Raw genomic sequence first — 22,750 nt, 5'->3', positions numbered from 1 at the left:
ACCCACCCAGAGGAAAAGTGTTCTTGCCATACATCAAGGGAACCACTGACTGCATAGGGAAACACATGAAGGAACACAACCTACAAACTATCTTCAGAGTCACTAAGAAAATCCAACAAATGCTATGTCTAGCAAAGGACAAGAGGTATCCTCTCACCTCTGCAGGAGTTTCCCGTATACCATGCAGCTGTGGACACAAGTCTATATAGGGACCCCCAAACGCAGCAGCATTGCCCAGACACAAGTCAAGGAACATGAAAGGCACTGCAGGCTAATTCAACCAGAGAAGTCAGCCATAGCAGAATACCTGATGAACCAACATGGACACAGCATATTATTTGAGAACACAGAAATGCTGGACCACTCTAACAACCACCATGTCAGAATACACAGAGAAGCCAGAAAGGAGGAAACCATGCGGGAGGACGGACAATGGATGATGAGATTTGTAGTACTATCAAACCCTTCGGTTACCACAGACCACTGTGGCCCCCAACAAAGACCGATAAAGACCAAACTTGGCACACAGAGCCCCCATGACCCACTCTACATCCTACTGCAGTTTGGAGGAGGGCGAACCATGGATGATGGGACTTGAAGCAAATCCACTCACTTACCGAGACGGCTGAGACCCTCATCCAATGACTTATCAAGACCAAACTTAGCACACATAACCCCCATGACCCCTTTTACGTCCTGGTGAGGTTTGGGGGAGGACGGACAATGAGATCAATTCTTGAGAATGCTCTGAGCTTCCTTAAGGCTGCGGAACTTATAAAGTTCTTCCAAAGATGGGGGAAAGAAGGCAACCAATGGTTTTCTGTGCAGAAGTGGTGACGCTTTGGAGTGCCTTCCTGTCTGCCACTTTTGCAATTTCTAACACTTCACTATGCTCTTGTAATTGCTGCAGCTCATTTGCTCCACTGCCAGGTTCAAGAAGTTTCCTATCTTCTCAAACTACTGTTGCTGCTTTACCATTTTTAAATGCTTTTTCCTTGGTTGGAAATGACCCGACGCTCACCTTCCGAGGAACGGTCATGATGATGGGCTCACACTTCCGCTCCTGGAGTTTGAAAAACCTAGAAGGAATGATGGAAAGGCACATGTGAAAAACAGCAGGTTTTGTTTTTTCCCCTGACAAGATGCAGGTGAAACATCATGAGAAAATGCTGCTAGAGCACATTGGCTACACAGCCCCGAAACCACATAAGAACCCACAGAGCCTATGCTTTCCCCCCTTCTCTGTTACCTGGCGATCTCGCACTTGTTGACGTCCAGGCCCCTCTTTGGCATGAAGCCCATCCCTCGCTGGGGCTCTTTGCTGCTGTAGGTGTTGAGGTAGTGCACATAGGGCGACTCGTCTGTGATCTCAAAGTAGCGGATGCTGCTGTCGCCCTGCGGGAAGTGGAGAGAGGGAGAAAGCGACATCATCACCTTGGGAAACAGCCCTCTCTTTGTGCCTGCTGCTTGACCCTCTGCAGGGAGGGGAAACGGACACCATGGGCCTGTCATCTTTCCAAAGGTTAATTCGGAGGGTTGAGAATTGTTCATTAATGCCAATGGGTGCTTCGATCAGATGCTTCACCTGGTCATTTCTGATAGCAAAGCCAACTCCATGCATTCTTCTTCTTCAGGCAGTCCCTTCTAGAAGAAGGTGTAGCCTCCTTTTTTCTTCCTTTCTAACTTTCAAAGTAAGGACTGCACAATTAAACAGGAAATTACATGTTCCAACCAGGAACAGAACATTTTTCAAATTTTGTTACATAGTGTTATTGCAGTTTTATGTCATGCACTGACTCTTTTTTTTTTTTTGTGCATTTCTTCTCCCAGAATTCACTGGATCCTATCCGTGGCCTGAGGGCAGCCTCAGCAATGGTACAATAGCACAACTCTGTTGTGAGCTCCACCAAAACAAGCTCACAGGGCCACCGAAAGGAATACTAGCTTCTTATTTTGCCCATTCCATTTTCTTACTTTTTGGGTCCATTCCGTCCCAATATGGGGACATTTCGGAGTCAATTAGAACAATTCTTCACCCAACAAATGGAAGGCAATGGGAGGAATTTATTTATTTGGGATATTTCTATCCAGCCTTTCTCTGCAACCCGGATCCAAGGTGGCTTACAAACAGAATACAAACATTAAAATCCTTCAATCAGAGAACAAAACAGATAAAACCATGGTAAAACAACAATCAATAAAACTCCACATTTCAGTCAAAACCCTAACCTCCTCTCCCATGTATCCCTCCTCCATTCTGATCATAAAATCCCAACACCTGCCATGGCTCAGTTAAAGGCCTTGTTAAATAAGAAAGTCTTGACTCCCTTCCTAAAGCTGAGCAAAGATTGAGCAGCCCTTACTTCTTCAGGGGGGGAGTTCCAGAGGGCTGGGGCTGCACCTGAGAAGGAGCCTTCTCTAATTATGCGTAAATACATACTAGTGGGGGTCATGTGGCAATTCAAGTTTCCCCACTTGATCTAAGTTTGTGCCCTGGGATGTATTGAGGGACCCGGTGCTCCAGATAGGCTAGACTGAAGCCATATAGGGCTTTATAGATGATGACCAGCATCTTGAATTGAGCCCAGAACCAGACAGGCAACCAATGGAGCTGCTTCAAGATAGATGTAGTAAGCTCCATGAAATTAGCACCTGCCAGAACAAACTGCAATTTCCGGATGCTCTTCAAGGGCAGACCTACATAGTCCAATTTGAATGTAACCAACGCCTGCACCACTAAGGCCAGACCCGGAGTCTCCAGGAATGGGCTTAGTTGGCGCACAAGCCTTAGTTGTGTGAAGGTAGACCTAGTCACTGCCACCATCTGGGCTTCCAGGTTTAAAGTGGAGTCCATGATGACCCCCAAACTGCGCACCTTTCAGGGGGAGTGCAACCCCATTCAGTTCAGGTTGGAACGCCATTTTTAAATCCCTCCTCTGAGACACCAGTAGTACCTCCGTCTTGTCTAGATTGAGCTTCAACTTGTTCACCCTCATCCAAGCTAGTCCATTACTGCCTTCAGACAACGGTTCAAGGGCAGGACCGTTTCCTTGGCACCAGGTGAAAAGGAGTAGTAGAGTTGGGCACCATCTGCATACAAATGATACTGAACTCCAAAACTCCAGATGATTTCTCCCAGCGGATTCAGGTAGATGTTAAATAACATCGGAGATAAAGATAAGTCCTGCAGGACCCCCCAGCCCACTTGCCATGAGGTCGAGAGGGACTGCCCCAAAACCACGTTCTGGGACCAGTCCATTAGGAAGGACCAGAACACTGTAGCACAGTGCCTCCTAGTCCCATCCCCTCAAGCCTTCCCAGAAGGATACCATAATCAATGGCATCAAAAGCTGCTGAGAGGTCCAGCAGAGTTAACAGGGTCACACTCCCCCTGTCCATCTCTCCACGTAGATCATCCACCAAGGCGACCAAAGCTGTTTCTGTTCCATGTCCCAGTCTGAAGCCAGATTGGAAAGGATATACAGACCAGATCAAAATTGCCAAATATCTCATAGAAGCTATACCCAAGCAACAGGTGACTTAGGATGGAAAGAGGGAGGAAAATGGGAATTTTTAAAATGGCTCAAATATTGATCAGAGTATATGCTCCAAGACGACACATCTGAAAGAAGAACAAAATATATGACTGGACATCTAAAGGAAAACTGGGAGTTGAAGTGGAAAGAGACTATGTAAAGCCAGAGCGAAAGGGAAAGGAAAATATAAGGAACCGAACCACAAAATCTTCATGATCAGACAAATAATATAAACCAATGAGTAGAGTCATAACTGTTCGGGGGGGGGGGTGTTAGGTATAAGTCATAGATGTATAGAACTGTAAAGGATAAGATGTAATCAATAGAATGTGTTATATGCGGATAATAATAATAATAGTAATAATAATAATACATTACTGTTGTGTATATGCAGTTGTGAATGTTACAAATTACTTACATCCAACCAAATTACTATTAATAATAATAAAAAGAGGAATGAATACCCCTATGAAAAGAGGAATTACTGATAGCAATTAGAAACGAGAAAGGAGATCAATCCCTCTTTAGAACCTCCCCTTGTTTTCATCACATCAGATTCCAAGCAGTCGCCACTCACTTTTCCACACAAGTAAATGATGTTGGTGTCCGGGTCATAGAAAGGCAGCAATACTCCATTGCTGGTGTCCATCTCGTGGAGGGCAATGGGCTCTTCCATGCTTTTCTGGAGTGGAAAAACAGCATCTTACATTACAAAGGTAGACTTTAAAAAAGGAAGATTTCTCTCTGAAACCCGCCAACCAAGCAGCCTGTTTGCTTAAAAACAAATGGCCAGTAATTCATTCTCGAAAAATGGATGCAGAAGAAAACACAGAAGTTGGAGAAAAGCTCCCTGCCTCCGAACAATGGTGATGGCCCGGAGCAGCCACTCACCGGGTTCCAGAGGGCCAGCTGCCTTTCGCTCATGCGACTAAAGCCCGTGGTGAAGACATTCCCGTCTGAGAGGAAGATGGCGCGCATGGGCCGTGCTCCCTCATGCGCCTTGTCTTTCTCCTGCAGGGAGAGGAAAGGCCTGCTCAAAGGAGGCCACTGGCTTGGAGAAGCTTCCCAGCGGATGCAGAGAAAGGCCCCGATAGCCTTCACTCCTGCTGAGAAGAGCAAAGAAGGCATGGGGTCCCCTGCCCAACCCCATACACGGATCCCTTTGGTTTGCTCGGGTTTTTCGGGCTGTATGGCCAGGTTCGAGCTGCATTCTCTCCTGACGTTTCGCCTGCATCTGTGGCAAGCATCCTCAGAGGTGAGGCAAGTTGAGTGTGTATATATAATGTTAAAACTGGCAAGCTTGAATTGCACCAAGTAGCCATGAAGTTTGCAAAGTCAATCAGTGAGGGTATCAAGCCTGCTAATTGCAACATTCACACTTGCTTCACACAGACAAGGATTCTTTCTCCCACCCTAGACATTAAGACACAGACATATATACACACTCCACTTGTTACCTCTATGCCAATACCCTCACTGAGTGACTGAGGCTACTCAATGCTAATCAAACTTGCTAATTGCAACATTCATACTTGCTTTAAACAGACCAGGGTTCTTTCTCCCACCCTGGACATTATTCCACAGGTGTATATATATTCCACTTGCTTGACTACCATCGGAACCTCTGAAGATGCAGGCCAAATGTTAGGAGAGAATGCTGCTTGAACATGGTCATACAGTCCAAAAAACTCACAGCAACCCAGTCATTCCAGCCATGAAAGCCCTCAACAATATGTTCCCCATACTCACGGCTACAATCTCTTGTTTCCGGGGGTCAATCACACGGACCTTCTTGTCTTTAGACGAAGTGCAGATCAGGCTCCCGTTGCGATTCCAGCTGACGCTGTAGATCATCTCTTGGTGCATGTCCTCCAGGCTGATGAGGGGCTCCCCGGTGCCCACGTTCCAAATGAGGATAACATTGTCGCAACCTGAAGGTGATGACAATGAAGGAGTCTTAAGAGCTGCCACTAGGCCTTTTTGCCTGCCCCATTGTCCACCATCAGTCTGCCATACAAGGAAAACAGAAAAGGGAAAAACTCCTCTCTAAATTCCAGTCCCAGCTCAAGAACCCTCCTCGTATTCAGGGAGGGCCTTTGACCATCATCCAAGGCAGCACAGTCTTTTCCTTCTGCTTTGTTTGAGGAAGAGTTTTGTCCCCGTGAGAACCCAAAATCCAACGCATCAGTGGGCAACTAACATTGGCTCCCAATGGATCTGCAACCTACCAGCACTAAGCAGAATGTTGCGTGCCGTGGGGTGCCAGGCCACGATGCCCACTCTCTTGGAGTGGCCTTCTAAGACCACCACCGGTTCTGTTAGGGAGAGCGCCAGCCCGTTTTCGGGGATCTGCCAGACCTGCAAAGGAGAAAGAAACAAACCCAAAAGGATTGAAAGAAGTGCTCAGACAGGACTGTCCTTGCTTTTTTTCAGTCTGGAGAAGGACAGGCGTAGAAAATGACACTCCCAAGGCAGTCTCGCAAAGCCCAGGATCATGGTATTTCCAAGGACGGGGTGAGGCTCTGGTCTTATTGAGGCCTGTGAAGCCTCTGAGGATGAGGATGGGGAATTTCTGGTTGAGCCTGGTTTTTCTGTGGGGGAAAGCAAAAGTGTTTTTTGAGATGATGGGAATGTTTTGGGTAGATCTGTTGTCAGGGAAACAGGTAGTGATTCTCATGAGAATCAATCATGGGTTGTCCATGAAAGGAATGTGGAGACAGGAGGGTTACCGATAACCCAGCATTTACAGCTCAGAAGGGATAGTGCAAAACAGAGACCAATTCATTGTTCCCAGAGACTGAAAGATAAACAAACAGAACCCAGGTGTGAGAAAGGGTGATGTCTGAGTCTGTTGGTGGTGCAGGAGGGTCTTATTCTAATTACTTGAATCAGGAGGGTGCTGAGTCACGAGAGACAGCTTAGGACTAACAGAGGACAACCATTACTGCGGCACCAGACTTTGTTGGTCGTTCCTCAGAAGCCTCTTCGCATTCACAACATCTATTGCTAACAAACAATCTGGCATTTGAAATTGCAGACTTAATGACTAACAGAGGCAGATGGACCTCAAGGAGAGCAGTTCAGAGGTCCCTGGCTCAGATTTTATCCAAGAGCCTGCTGGAAGTCAGAGTGAAGACCATTACCTGGCTATGCAGAGACTATCAATCATGTGATCGCTCTACTTGTCTTCTTGTCACACTTGAAGACAATTCTTTTTTTGTGAATAGTTTTTATTAGTATATCAACAAGAAAGAAGGGAAGGGGTGGTTTACATGGAAAGTGGGAGAACATTCATTTTATAGAAAAGTCAGAAAGTAGTAAGGAGATAAAGTGGTCATAAATCAAGAGTAGTAGTGACAAACATCCGAGAAAAGAGAAGGGGAAAAAAATCTATAATAATAATAAAATAATAAAAATAGTAAAAGTGTATCCATTGACTTCCATTCTGTGCTTTAGCTGTTCGTATTTTCTCTATACCTTCCTAATTTTATTAGAAATTTTAACATAGAAGAATATGGCTGTATAAGTATATTTACATTATATGGTAAGACACCTCTAAAAATTATATTTCTAGTTCTTTTTCTGTTTTGTATACATCAAAAAGTGTCCAATCCATCCTCCTTATTGGGCTTCCCAAAAGAAAAGTTAATTTGTCCATATCTCTGATTTCTCTTAATTTACTTATCCAATCTTCCCTGTCTGGTATTTTATTTAGTTTCCAGAACTTCGCGTACGAGATTCTTGCCACTGTAGAAATATATGTAAATAGAATATCTCTGTTATGATCTAAGTTTAAGTCTGAGTCTGTGAGGCCTAAGAGATAGCATTCAGGTTTTCTTCCAAATTTAATTCCCAATAGTTTTTGAGTCTCTTCGTGTATCATTTTCCAGTATTTTTAGGCTTCTTTACAAGTCCACCACATGTGAAAAAAGCTGCCCTCCTGGTCCTGACATATCCAACAACTTTTACTTACGTTTTTATACATTAGTCCTAATTTTTTTGGGGTAATATACCACCTATGAAACATCTTTAAGAAGTTTTCTTTTAAATCCATGGCGTAAGTATATTTTGATTTTTAGTCCAAATTTGTTCCCACTCCTTCATATGTTTGGGACGTCTTAGATTTTCTGACCAACTAATCATGCAGTTTTTAACCACTTCTGATTCTGTGTGCCAATCAAGTGATTATAGATTTTTGTGATTAATTTTTTTCTCTGTCTGCAAAATTTTGTCCCAACTAGATTCTTTTAAATTGAAACCTATTTTTAAATCTTGGTTATAATATTCCTTGATTTGTAGATAATGTAACCAGGAGATGTTGGTATGGTCTCGTCTTAAGTTCTCATGTGTTTTTAGATTTGGGGTATTGTTAATTAATAAGTCTTTATATGTTGACCAATTTATCCAACCAAGCAATCTTCTCTGATTGGCTTCCATTGGGGACACCCATAGGGGGGGTTTCATGTAGAAATTTCTCCTGTATTTTGACCACACTCTAACTAGGGCCGACCTAATAAAGTGGTTTCCAAAGCCTTTCTCTTTTTGTTCCAGTTCGTACCATGTATGTGCATGCCATCCTGTACTTAGGCCAAATCCTTCCAGAGCTAGCAAATTCTCCTTCTTTAACTTCATCCAATCTCTTATCCATAATAAAGAGCTAGCTTCAGAATAAAGTCTCAAATCTGGGAAGTCAAAGCCTCCCCTCGATTTCTTATCTGATAGTACATTGGAGTTAATTCTTGGTCTTTCCCCTCTCCAGATGAATTTCATCAAATCCCTGTTCCATTCTTTAAATATTTTGACATTCCTTATTATCGGTAAATTCTGGAAAAGAAAAAGTAGCCTGGGGAGAATATTCATTTTTACTGATGCAATACGACCTAATAAAGAGAGATTTAAGTGTTTCCGTTTGTCCAGGTCCTTCTTAATTTCCGTTCAAATTTTAACATAATTATTCTTTAATAACTGGCTATTTTTCGCTGTTATCCAAATTCCCAAGTATTTCAATTTAGGTGTAGTTTGTAGTCCTGTCTGTTTTGTCAGCTCTTCTTTTCCTTTTTTACCCATATTTTTTGTTAAAATCATTGTCTTCTTTTTATTTAGTTTAAAGCCAGCTAATTTGCCGAATTCCTCAATTTTTAGTAACCAGAGTGGAAGATTTTTTTCTAGGGTCTTCTATTATTCCTATCACATCATCGGCGAATACTCTCGCTTTAAATTCATATTTATCAATTCTCGCTCCTTTAACTTCATTATCTGTTCTTACACTCTTCATCAGTATTTCAAGCGCCAGTATAAATAATAACGGAGATAAAGGGCAACCTTGACGAGTGCCCTTGTTTATATTAAATGCTTTTCCCATCTGGCCATTTATTGAAATTTTTGCTTTTTGAGTCTCATAGATTGAATTAATGGCATTATTGAATTTGAAACCCAAATCTAGTTCTTGAATTAGAATTTTAAAGAAGTCCCAATTTAAATTATCAAATGCTTTCTCCGCGTCAATCGCCAAGAAAGCCATTTCTTTTTGATGATTATAATCATAATATTCAATCAGATCCAGTATTATACGTATATTATTTCTCATGTTATATTATTTCTATTTGGGAGGAAACCCGTTTGGCCCTCTCCTATCCATTCCTTGAAAAATTCCTTCAGGCGCGTAGCTAAGATATTGGTAAATATTTTGTAATCTGTGTTTAAAAGAGAGATGGGCCGATAATTCCCCATATTTGTTGGATCTGAATCTTCCTTGTGGATTAGGATTATTTCTGTTGACTTCCAAGTGCCTGGTATTACCTGGTTTGTAACTGCCTCGTTCATTACCTTTTTTAACATTGGGATCAATTCCGTTTTAAATACTTTGTAAATGCCTACCATAAAACCATCCGGTCCTGGAGCCTTTTTAGAATCTAGGCTAATTATGGCTTTCTCAATTTCTTCTGCGCTAATTTCTTTATTTAGTCTTTCTCATTGCTCATCACTGATCTTTTGTAACTGAAATTTGTTTATATATTCCACTATGTCTTCTTTTGATACTTGGTTTTTTGCATATAGTTGTTTATAAAACCTTTGGAATTCCTCCAATATTTCTTTATTCTTAGTGTATATTTGTTCTCCAACCTTTATTTTGTTTATCTGTTGTGATTGTTTCTTTTTACGAATCTGCCTTGCTAACCAGCTGCCTAGTTTATTGGCATTTTCAAAATGTTCTTGTTTGAGAAATTTCAACTGTTTCACTTGGTTTTCTAATTCTAAGTGGTGCTTTTTCTGATTTATTTTAGTTTTCTTATTAGAGATGTACTTGTGGGGTTTCCCTTAAGTTCTGCTTCATTTGCCTCCATTTTTGCCTCTATCTCCTTTAGGTCTCTGTTCCTCTGTTTATTTTTCCCTGCAGAATGTTGAATCAAATGATCTCGCAAAACCATTTTCAATGCGTCCCACGCTATTTGGGGTTTCACTTTGTTTGTATTGTTTATTTTTTTATATATTCCTGGATTATATCTCTATATCTATTGATATCTTCTATATTTTTAATAAGTTCTCATTTAATCTCCATTTTCAGTGTTGTCTTTTTTGGTTGATTATTAATTCAAAAGGACAGTGGTCTGAGAGATCCCGTGGTAAAATATTTACTGTGTCAATCTTAGGAGTCAAACTTTTTGTAGCCCAGATCATATCGATTCTTGACCAAATTTTGTGTCTATTAGAGTAAAAAGTGTAATCTTATTTTTTACTGTTTCTCAGCCTCCACACATCCTTTAAATCCATGTGTCCTTTAAACGCTAAAAATTTTTGGGGTTATGTACTACACCCTTCTCCCCAATGTTTTTTCTTTAGATTATTACTTTTGTCCAATAGGGTGCCTGAACCCAGATGCCTTAAAGAGCCAGACTCAAGGGTATTTCCAAAAGTAGAGTTTATTTAAACAAAGTAAAAGGGATTCAGAGACACTTAACTCAGTGCCTCTGGTCAAAACTCAAAAGTAGCAACCAGTTCTAGTTCAAAAGGTAAACTGAAGCAATCATCCGGATTATTTGGAGAAAAAATTCGGATTAAAACAAAGAGCTCCAAAAGTCACACAAAATAACACAGCAAGTAAAGGGTTAACAAGCAAAGAGCCACAAGGAAGAAGACGTAGTCAAACAAATTCCGAGGTCGTAGCAAGTCAAGTCCAAAGTTGCGAGGTTCCAAAATCCACGTAGGCAGTGTCGTAGTCAAAACCAGTCCAAAGTCAAAGAAGGGAAATCCACACTCACGAGAATCCAAGCTCAGTCGAAACACACACGAACAGCAGCAACCTGTAGATCCAGGACCCAATACCAACACGAAATAGGCAGCGACAAAACCCAATGCACAAAACCAACACTTTGCCTTCTGCAAAGAGTCCCCATTTCCAAGCCTACTTTTATCTTACACATCATCATCAGAAGATGAGCTGACCTCCGCCCCGTCATCATCTCTTACAGCTGTTCTTGACTCCACACGTGAACTCCTGCTCCCATCCCTCCAACTTCTCCATCTTCTCTCAAGACTTAAATCCCCCCAAGACTCAGATGTATTTCCAGTTTGCCAATCCTCATTACCAGAGAAACCCATAAACGTGTCACTAGACGTCAGTGCTGCACATATATCTTGTAGCTCTTTTACCTTAGTCCAGTCCAATGTGTCATCCCCATCCTCATCACTCCCAGTCCCATCACTCCCAGAGAAACCCATAAATGATTCATCTGTGGGAGCAGTAAGTATATCCTGGATCCTCTTCCTTTGTTGCTCCTCATCAGACTCCTGCTCCCGAGTAGTCCTTTTCCTTCCCTTAGACCAATCCATGATGTTTTCTTCCTCCTCCACACTTGTTGCTCCATCATCCCCAGAGAACCCCAAGAATGATTTCTCATCTGTGGGAGCATTAAGCATATCCCGGATCCTCTTTCTTTGTTGCTCTTCATCAGACTGTAGTCCTTTTCCTTCCCTTAGACCAATCCATGATGTTTTCTTCTTCCTCTACACTTGTTGCTCCATCATCCCCAGAGAACCCCAAGAATGATTCCTCATCTGTGGGAGCATTAAGTATATCCCGGATCCTCTTTCTTTGTTGCTCTTCATCAGACTCCTGCTCCCGAGTAACCCACTTTCCCCTTCTAGTGTCCACACTACTGGGAGCATCGTTACTCGCAGGCTCCACTACAACATAGAGTATGCAAAACCCCATTAAAATCACCCAAGAGCAATAGATCGTCATATTCTACCTTGTTCAGGTTTTCTTAGAGTTTCAATAAAGTTCACCTTGGGCCCATTTGGAGTATAAATATTTCAGAGTAGGATTTTCTGATCTCCAATTTCCAAACTTACTTCCTTGCTTCTCAATCTTTAGTTTTGATTCCAAATTTTCTTTAACATAGATTACCACCCCCCTTTTCTTTTTATCAAATGAAGAATATTCATTTCCTAACTTTTTATTAGTTAAGTGGGCGACATGTCTATGAGACGTGTGTTTCCTGAAGTGCTATGATATCATAATTACCTCGTTTTAACTTATTAAAAACCTTTTCTTTTTCTTTTTTGCGAATAGTTGAGGCCATTAATATTGTTTGAGAAACATTTTATTTGTTGATCATACATCATTATCATTTTTGTCTTCGTCCGTTCCTGTGTCACCAGCTTCTTCATCCACATTTCCTAGGTCTTTTTTTAACATAATTTTTATTTAAGTTTTGTGGTTGAGATACATCAAGAAGGTGTTAATCATTGACATATCTATTATAATTTTTAAAAAGTAGGGTCAGTGAAGGTAAGAGGGGTAGGGAAGGCAGGTACCTAGCCAATGAGTGGGGAAGAAAGGGCAGCCAAAAAAAAAAAACAGGAAAAAGGGGGGGGGGATACGATCTGACTAAGGGGAGGTGGGGGGGTTGTGCTCGGTTTGGAAAGTGGGACGTTGAGTGTGTAAGCATTCTTATTTACTTAATGAGTCCCCTATAGCTTTGTTAGTATTAGTGTTATCTTCTGTTGGGATTGTCTTCTATCTTCTTTTATTCTTTCCAATTTACCATTTCAGTTCTTAACTTGCTTCTAAATATACCTTGATTGGAGACCAGTCGGTTTTGCTCCCCCCAGTCATCTGCTTGGATCTCATATATTGCGTCAAAGTGTCCATATTCATAATATCCGTAAGTTTTAGTTTCCAGTCGTCCAACGTTGGCATTTCCCCATTCTTCCACTTTCTGGCTAATACCAATCTCGCTGCAGTTGCTATATGGAAAAAGAGCTTATCTTTGTTCTTATCCACCTCGAAGTCTAGGATTCCTAATAGGTAGTACTCCGCTTTCATTTCTTTTCTTAATTCTAATATTTTGGTTGTTATTCCATGTATCTCCGTCCAAAATCTTTTGACTTTCTCACAGGTCCACCAGAAGTGGAAGAAAGTACCTTTCTTGTCCTTGCACTTGCAACAGCTTTTGGGCACATTTTTGTAATACTTTGCTAATTTACTTAGTGTAAGATACCACTGGAACATCATTTTGATCCAGTTTTCTCTTAAACTATAGGAATTAATCCATTTTAATTTTGTCTTACAAATTTTTTCCCATTCTGGCGTTCCTATGGTGTGTCCTAGGTTGGCTGTCCATTTTGTTATATAACTATTTATATTGCTTCTTTCTGTTTTCCAATTTAGCAGAATTTTATATAGTTTAGTGATTTCTTTTTTCTCAGATGTCATAATCCTTTCCCAGTGTTTTTCTGTTTTCAAATCCTTCTGTTTTATCTTTGTTGAAATCCTCATTCAGTTGCCTATGTTGAAACCATGAGATTTCACCATATGTTGCTTTGATCTCTTCCAATGACTTTAACTTGAATCCTTCTCTGTCTTTTTTTAGGATGTCCTTGTACTTAGGCCAGCTTTCCCATCCCATCTCTCTTCTTTGTGATGCCTCTAATGGGGAAATCCATAGGGGCGTTTTTTGATAGAATTTATTCTTATACTTCTCCCAAATTTAGATTAATGAAGACCTAGATTAATGAAGTGATTGCCGAAATTCTTCTCTATTTTCCTCTTAGCATACCAGAGGTATGCGTGCCAGCCGCTGCGTAGATCATGTCCTTCTAACGCCAAAATTTTTGGTTTATTTAAGTTGGCCCACTCTTTTACCCAGATGAGACCACATGCGTCGTGATATATTTGTAGATCTGGGAGTCCTAATCCGCCTTTTTCTTTATTATCAATCAAGCTTGTAAATTTTATTCTGGGCTTCTTTCCTCTCCAAATGAATTTGGTAATTTCTTTGTTCCAGAATGCTCTGAGAGATCTGGAGCCTGCCAGCGACTCACTCGATGTGCAGGTGGACACACGGAACATCAGGCTATCCAATGCACTCGACGAGATCGCCCCTAGACGCCCTCTCAGACCCCGCCGAAATCGGTCTCCTTGGTTCACCGAGGAACTTTGACTGATGAAGCGGGAAAAGAGACGGCTCGAGGGCGTGTGGCGAGAACGCCGTGACGGAGCATTGAGATCAGCTTATGAGGCATTTAGGGAGTCCTACGAGCATGCTATCACCGAGGCAAAGCGAGTATATTATGCTTCTTTGATAGCGTCTGCTAGCTCACGCCCGGCAAAATTGTTCAAAATAATTCAATCTCTAACGACGGTTCCTACCGTCCCAAAAAGTGGTGATCAGTCCCTTCAGCCGAGGTTTTCCAGAGCTACTTTGCAGACAAGATCTCGCTACTTCGCCGGGACCTCCCCGCTACAATTGATACAGTGAGAGAACTTGAGACTCTGTGGCCACTTGCTGGGCCCATCCTCGACCGGTTCATTCCGCTGGATGCAGGGACTGTCGATAGGCTCATAGCTGCAGCCAGACCGACCACTTGCTCCCTCGATCCGTATCCCTCTTGGCTGGTGAAATCCTGCTTGGAGGGATTACGCGACCCTCTGTTGAAGATTATAAACAGCTCCCTTGAGCAAGGAGTTTTTCCAGAGGGTTTAAAAGAGGCGGTGGTCTCTCCCCTCCTGAAGAAACCAGATTTAGATCCTTCGGTTCCCTCCAGTTACCGCCCAGTTTCGAATCTCTCGTTCCTGGGCAAGGTGATTGAGAGGGCAGCAGCGGAGCAGTTATGGCAATTCCTAGACGACACAGCCGGACTAGATCCCTTCCAGTCCAGCTTCCGTGCGGGGCATGGGACAGAGACTGTGCTGGTCTCCATCACGGATCACCTTCGATGCCAGCTTGACCAGGGTGGGTCAGCGTTATTGGATCTCACAGCAGCATTTGACACAGTCGACCACAATCTTTTGACCCACCGCCTTGCTGTTGCTGGAGTCAGGGGGACAGCTTTAAACTGGCTGTCCTCCTTTCTTCACAAATGTGGACAGCGAGTGGAGAGGGGAGGCCTGGTCTCTGAGAGGTCCCCTCTATCTTGTGGGGTTCCTCGGGGGGCCATTCTCTCCCCTCTGTTATTTAACATCTATATGCGACCACTTGCTCAGCTGGTTTGAGGTTTTGGGCTTGAGTTATCAGTACGCCGATGACACTCAGCTGGTGCTGAAGATGGAAGGCTGACCGGACTCTGTACCCGATTGTTTCCATCAGTGCCTCAAGGCCGTTACTGGATGGTTGCGTGCCAGCAGGTTGAGGGTGAATCCAGCAAAGATGGAGATCCTATGGCTGGGTCGACCGGGCAGTAGGGACATCCAGCTGCCTACCCTGGATGGCGAGGCACTACGCCCATCATCACTGGTAAAGAGTCTGGGAGTCCTTTTGGACCCTCTGCTGATGATGGAAGCCCAGGTCTCCGCCGTTAGCAGAACCGCCTTCTTTCATCTGCGGCAGGCTAGACGGCTGGCCCCCTACCTGTCCAGGGATGACCTAGCTACGGTGATCCAGGCCACGGTCATCTCAAGACTGGACTACTGTAACGCCCTCTACATTGGCCTTCCTCTGTCGGTGATCCGGAAGGTCAAGTTGGTACAAAATGCAGCTGCTCGGCTTTTTGCGGGAATTCCGATGAGATGCCACATAACACCAATCTTACTACAGCTGCATTGGTTACCAATTGAGCACCGGATCACTTTCAAAGTGATGGTACTCACCTTTAAGGCCTTGCATGGTCTGGGGCCGATGTATCTGAGGGACCGCCTCACCCCCTACCAACCCCAGAGATCCCTCCGTTCTGAGGACCAAGATCTATTGGAAGTCCCCAGTGTCAAGACCTTGCGTCTAACAGCAACCAGACGCAGAGCCTTCACAGCAGTGGCACCATCACTCTGGAATACTCTGCCACCTGAAGTCCATGCCTTGCGGGACTTACCAGCTTTCCGCAGGGCATGTAAGACATAACTGTTTCGACAGGCTTTTAATGTTTGATAGTGTTGTTTTTAAATTGTTTTAAATTGCTTTTAAATTTTGTTAGATTTTAGCTAGTCTTGTAAGCCGCTCCGAGCCCCAGGGGAGTGGCGGCATATAAGTTTAAATAATAAATAAATAAATAAATTGTTTGCACATTCCTAATTATTGGGATAGCTTGAAATAAGAAAAGGAGTTTTGGCAATACCATCATTTTAATGGCTGAAATTCTCCCTAATATGGAGAGATTTAGATGTTACCATTTCTCCATCTCTTTGCTGATTTCATTCCACTTTATATAATAGTTTTTCTTCAATAGATGTGATTTTTTTGAAGTTATGGTTATGCCAAGATATTTTATTTTGTCCACCACTTGTATCCCACTTTTTTCTTCTAGCATTTTTTGACGTTCTTTCGTTATATTTTTTGTTAATAATTTTGTCTTGTTTTTGTTTATAATAAATCCTGCCAGTGTGCCAAATTCTTTCATTTTGTTTATCCACTTTTCTAGATTTTCTATTGGGTCCTCTATCATACAAATTACATCGTCCGCAAATGCTCTTAGCTTATAGGAGTGTTTTCTTATTTTCGTTCCTTTAAGTGTACTATCCTTTCTGATGTTATTTAGGAGTATCTCAAGTGTCATTATAAAGAGCAATGGGGACAGTCGCAGGGTGGCATTAGAAACACATTTAGGGACCTGCAAGGCCGATCTCAGAAACTTTGACTGAACCAGCTCTAATGGGGCAAAACTGGGGAAGGGGCCCAGCTGAGCACCATACAAGAGTTGGGCTAATGAGTTGGCTTCAAACAGCTTGAGCGCTGCCGGTGTGAAGTGGCCCCCTCTTGACTTAAGATATTTAAGAATGGCAATTGAGCTCCTCTGCGCAGTGTTATCACAGTCTTTTTTTTCGCATCTCCCGTTCTCTTATTATCTCTTCTTCCAATTTCAATTTATTGATCTCTACCTTTCTCCCTTTTTCTTCTTTGAGTTCTCCTTCCGTTTCCGGTTAAGTCTTTTGTAAAATTCCCTAGCTTTCTCCTCTGATGTTAACCAGTACCTTCTTTCTTTCCAGGTCACCATGATTCCCTTTTTTCAATGTCATTGGAAATATCTCCAACCGCCAGCCAAAATAGATTACAACATAGCTCCCCTTCACTGGAGAGTTGACTAGCCCCTCAGGATGCCAGTTCTAGTAAGCCTATTTCTCGGGGGGGGGGGGTTCAGATGGGGGGCTCCATTGAGGTTGTGTGGGGGAGGAAGCATGTCGTTCACCATCATCCCAGGGAGAAGCGCAACAGAGTTCTTGCAACCCTGGAGAAAATCGAGTATGACAGACCCCCTGGACTTAAGATCCTGCTGGTAAATGCCAGATCCATCAATGGTAAAACATCGGTCATCCAGGACTTGATTCTGAATGAGGGGGCGGATCTGGCTTGCATCACTGAGACCTGGTTGGACAAGCTGGGTGGAGTAAATCTCACCCAGCTGTGCCCTCCGGGCTTTGAGGTGCACCAGCAGGCTATGGCTGGGGGGCGGGGAGGAGGGGTCACAATAGTCTTTCGGTAGTCCATCTTTGTGATCAGGTGCGCCGTACCGCAGTCCTCTGGGTTTGAGTGTTCAACTGAAAGTGGGAGCATATGATAGCTTTGGGATTCTGCTTGTGTACCATCCACCCCACGACACAGCAATCTCCCTGTCAGAGCTAGCAGATGTGGTCTCTAATTTGGCCCTAGTCTCCCAGCATTTGGTTGTGCTGGGAGACTTTAACATTCATGCAAAGACTACTTTAACAGGAGCAGCTCATGATTTCATGGTTGCCATGACAACCATAGGGCTATCACAAGTAGTATCTGAACCCACCCATCAGGCTGGACATACACTTGACCTAGTTTTCACTGCGGACAGCGGAGTGGTCAGGGTGGTAGAACAAAACATTCTTCCACTGTCATGGTCTGACCATCATCTGATCAGCTTTAGGCTCACTGTGACCTCTAACCTCCGCAGGTAGTGGATCTACTAAGATGGTCCTCCCCAGGAGACTGATGAATCCTGATGGATTCCTGAGGACTCTTGGAGTTCTTCCTGTCATGGAGGCTGATGATCCTGTTGACGCCCTGGTTGATCGCTATAATAGCAAGATGACTAGGGCGATTGACACAATCGCCCTCAAATGTCCCCTCTCGTTGCGCTCCTTGGTTCTCTGAGGAGTTGGCCAAGATGAAGCGCACAAGGAGGGGTCTAGAGTCCATCTGGAGAAGGTCTTGGGATGTCTCCTACCGAACGCGGGCTAGAGCCTCAATTAGGACCTTCTCGACTGCCCGCATAGCGTCTGCATCTAATAGACCTTCTGAGTTCAGGTTGTCGGAGAACTCCTCCACCCTCCCAAGGTGGGGGAGGTCCCCGAGGACTCAGCTACTCGGTGCTGTGAGTTCGCGCACCATTTTGCAGATAAAGTCATTCAGATATGCCTCAAGCTGGACTCCAGTTTAAATGCAATGTCAGAAGAGGTAACCGAGGCATCTGTTGGTCCGATCTTGTGTGATTCTTTCCGGCTTGTTCATCCTGATGACGTGGATGGGATCCTGAGGGCTGTGAGAGCGACTTCGGCTCTGGACCCTTACCCTTCCTGGCTAATTAAGTTGGCCAGAGGTGGGTTATTAGACTGGTTTGTGCCGATTATTAATGGATCATTGGCTCAGGGGAAATTTCCATATGGTCTGAAGCAGGCAGTGGTGAGACCAACCATGAAGAAGACCTCCCTTGACCCCATGGTTTTGAATAACTACAGGCCAATCTCTAACCTTCCCTTTTTGGGCAAGGTGCTGGAGCAGGTGGCCGCCTCTCAGCTCCAGGGATTCCTAGAGGACACTGACTTTCTAGATCAGTCACAGTCTGGGTTTAGGCCTGGTCACCGAGACAGCTTTGGTCGCCTTGGTGGATGACCTCCGCAGGGAATTGGACAGGGGGAGTGTGACCCTGTTGGTTCTCTTGGACATCTCAGCGGCTTTCAATACCATCAATCATGGTATTCTTCTGGGCCGGCTCTCCGGGATGGGTCTTGGGGGAAGCGGCTCTGTCGTGGCTCCGGTCCTTCCTGGAGGGTCGCTCCCAGTTGGTGAAGCTAGAGGACATCTGCTCGGACCCCTGGCATTTGACCTGTGGGGTTCCATAAGGTTACATTCTGTCCCCCATGCTTTTTAACATCTATATGAAACCGCTGGGCAAGGTCATCCCGAGTTTTGGAATTCGGTGCCATCTCTACGCAGATGACGCTCAACTCTACTACTCCTTTCCACCTAATTCCAAGGAAGCCCCTCGGGTACTGGACGAGTGCCTGGCCGCTGTGACAGCCTGGATGATGACGAATAAGCTGACAAGACAATCCTGACAAGACAGAGGTCCTCCAGGTCAATTGGCTGGATCGAGGTATAGGGTGGCAACCTGTGATTGATGGGGTTGCACTCCCCCTGAAGTCACAGGTCTGCAGCTTGGGCATCCTCCTAGATTCAGTGCTGACGCTTGAAGCGCAGACGTTGGCGGTAGCTGGGAGAGCCTTCGCACCACTGAAGCTTGTGCGCCAGCTGCGACCGTACCTCGTGAAGTTGGATTTAGCCACGGTGGACCACGCCTTAGTTACCTTAGTTGCTCTACGTGGGGCTGCCCTTGAAGACGGCCCATAAACTTCAACTGGTCCAACGTTCGACAGCCAGACAGACTACTAACTGGTGCAAATTACAGGGAGCGGTCAACCCCCGTTTAAGGAGCTCCATTGGCTGCCATTTATTTTCCGGTCCCAATTCAAGGTGCTGGTTCTTACCTACAAAGCCCTGAATGGTTTGGGACCTGCCTACCTGCACAACCGCATTTCCGTCCACAAACCCACACAACCTCTTTGATCTCCCGGAGAGGCCCTCCTCTTGCTCCCGCCCCCATCGCAAGCGCGACTTGTGAGGGAGAGGGCCTTCTCTGTAGTGGCCCCTTGGCTCTGGAATTCGCTCCCCAGAGATATTAGGCAAGCCCCCTGAAAACTTGGCTGTTCCAGTGTGCCTTCAATGACTGAATGTATGTTAACTCCTGACCAACTCTGCATAAAATGCCCTCAGAAGCACTTTGTTTTCTGGTATGTGCAATTAAATTTTGCCTTATGCCCTGTCCTGATATATTACTTTGCTCTATCACCCAGTGGTTTTTAAATTTTTTTAATTGTAATCTTTGAACTGCCCCTGCCCACTGTGATCACTTTCAGTGTTGAATGTTCTCAGTTTATGTTGTTGCACCGTTTATTTGTATTGGTTCTGTATTTTATGTTACTGTTTTTTAATTTCGTGTGTTTTTGTGTAATAATGTGTTACTGTGCTGATGGGCATGGCCTTATGTAAGCCGGCCCGAGTCCCCTTGGGGAGATAGTGGCGGGGTATAAATAAAGTTTAATAATAATAATAATAATAATAATAATAATAATAATGTCATGGGCAAGTGGGAGTATTCTTAAGGAACTGGAATCAAGGTTCGGTGGGGAGATCAACGTTGGATTTAGCCTGTCTTGGGAGCTCCGAGTTAGGAGTTCCAGTCTTGGGTCTGTATCTTGTTTTCCTGTTTAAATTTGATGTCTCCTGTTTGGTTTATAAATCTTTTTTCAAGTTTCAAGCCTTTGGAATTATAGTCAAGTTCAAGTATCAAGCCTTTGGATTGTGGTCATGTTCATGTTTTCATCCCCTTCGGTGGTGGGGCTTACCTCTGAAGGGGGTGAGCCTGCCTACCAGGATGAGGTGGATAAGCTCTGACAATAATTTGGTTCTTAACATCAATAAGACCAAGGAGCCGATAGCAGATGACAGAAAGAACAGATCAGAAATTCAGACTTTGGTTTTAAATAGAGATTACATGGTTCAAGTTGTACAAATGTGACCATGGAAGAGTTATATACCTAATCAACCTCACATTCCCTAAACTCAGACAAGTTTTTACATCCCTACAATTCCAAAGTAAGCCCTCAGCAGCGTTAGGTGGTAGGTACTCTGGCATTCCTTTGGTTTGCCGGTTATGCGTTTGCAGGAACCCAGAAATTGAGAATAAGCCCCACTACTTGTTCACCTGCTCCCTATACTCTGCCCCAAGAAATAAATTTTAGGGTATATTCTATGGAATCTACAAACAAGATTGCAGAAAAGATCTTTTACCTTTTATCTGATTCCAACTCCACAGTCACTTATAAAGTCTCTTTCTTTACCCTGGAAGGAAATAAAATCAGGGCAAGACTGACTCCGGAGATTGCAGTTGACTGAGCCGGGGATGCTTTTATCTAACCTGAGTGGGGTTAATTACCCCTAAGAGGTTCTTAAACTTTTAACATGAATGAACTTTCATACTGGCTTCTTATCTGTGAATAGCGAAAAGATGGTGGAAACAGAAGAACAGCCTGCCTCAGAGGAAGTGCTTGCTTCATCAATGATCAGCCACTGTCAGAAGAGACAGAGAGTTTCATCTATGCTGACGATCATGCCATCACCACTCAAGCAGGGAGCTTTGAAACGGTTGAACAGAAGCTCTCCAAAGCTTTAGGTGTTCTTACTGCCTATTACAGGGGAAACCAGCTGATTCCTAAGACATCTAAAATGCAGACGTGTGATTTTCACCTTAAGAATACACAAGCATCTCTAGCTCTGAGGATTACCTGGGAAGGAATCCCACTGGAGCATTGCAACACACCAAAATACCTGGGAGTCACTCTGGACCATGCTCTGACTTACAAGAAGCACTGCTTGACTATCGAACAAAAAGTGGGTGCTAGAAATAATATCATACAAAAGTTAACTGGCACAACCTGGGGATCACAACCAGACACAGTGAAGACATCTGCCCTTGTGCTTCACTACTCTGCTGCTGAATATGCATGTCAGGTGTAGAATACATCTCAGTGGATGTGGCTCTTAATGAGACATGCTGCATTATCACAGGATGTCTATACCCCACACTGGAGAAACTATACTGCTATATTGCACCACCGGATATCCATCGGAGAGTAGCAACCAGTAATTAAAGGACCAAGGCATGGACATCTCTGACCCATCCTCTGCTCGGATATCAGCCAGCATGCCAACATAGCCATACAGCCCGGAAGACTCTCAGCAACCCAATAAAATAAAACTTTATTTTTATCCCACCTTATCTCCCCTTGGGGACTCTGAGTGGTTCACAACACATAGTGACAGCCATTCAACACTATAAAGTGTAATTTAAAAAAACAACATCAATCAAATAAAACATATTAAACAAAAACATCAAATAATCATGAAGGATTCATCTCACCTTGGATTGTTTTTTTTTTATTGTTACCATCTGGCAGATGGTACAGGATAATCAAAACAAGAACAAATGCTATGTTTTCACGCTGATGTGGCATGAGGGGTTGTGCAATAGCGATTAGAATGTGGAAGGATGGGTGATTTGTTTTGTAATTTGTACATATAAAATGTTTATTGCGGATGGCATTTAATGTGGTTGTTCAATGTACAGTGACAATAAAGTGATTCTATTTTTCTACTGTATTCTATTCTACACCTCCACCCTCCGGCAGAGGGCAGCAAAAGCCCATCCTTCCAACCATGGCTTGGCTGAAGCAATGCTGACACATCCAGGAAGAGTCCAAAACATTGCCCAAGCTCTGCAACCAAGATGCTGGGAAGTTCAAAAGCATGCAATACAAAAACATGCAATACAAAACCCTCCTCCGTATAAAACCCCTTCAGCATACAGGAATGTTACCATCAAACGCTGACTCAGTTCTAAGATTAATAAAAGTAGTAAAGGTAAAGGTTTCCCCCGACATCAAGTCTAGTCAAGTCCGACTCTGGGGGATGGTGCTC

General features: G+C 43.7%; 1 protein-coding gene across 5 annotated transcripts in view; it reads right to left on the bottom strand.

The window, feature by feature from the left end:
- Positions 1-22,750, bottom strand: part of CORO1C (coronin 1C) — an 83,219-nt gene that overhangs the window by 6,575 nt on the left and 53,894 nt on the right. For all 5 annotated transcript variants that reach the window (XM_067473063.1, XM_060786110.2, XM_067473060.1 and 2 more), the window contains 6 exons: positions 5,765-5,894; positions 5,286-5,467; positions 4,428-4,547; positions 4,114-4,218; positions 1,250-1,395; positions 1,022-1,079 (listed from right to left, as the gene is read on the bottom strand). In XM_067473063.1, coding sequence (XP_067329164.1) covers positions 1,022-1,079; positions 1,250-1,395; positions 4,114-4,218; positions 4,428-4,547; positions 5,286-5,467; positions 5,765-5,894 — 741 coding nt within the window. The remainder of the gene's footprint in view (positions 1-1,021; positions 1,080-1,249; positions 1,396-4,113; positions 4,219-4,427; positions 4,548-5,285; positions 5,468-5,764; positions 5,895-22,750) is intronic.

The sequence above is a fragment of the Anolis sagrei genome, chromosome X, assembly GCF_037176765.1.
Source record: "Anolis sagrei isolate rAnoSag1 chromosome X, rAnoSag1.mat, whole genome shotgun sequence".
NCBI lineage: Eukaryota > Metazoa > Chordata > Lepidosauria > Squamata > Dactyloidae > Anolis > Anolis sagrei.
Note: the sequence above shows the minus strand (reverse complement) of the source record. Positions and strands in the feature narration are given on the sequence as shown.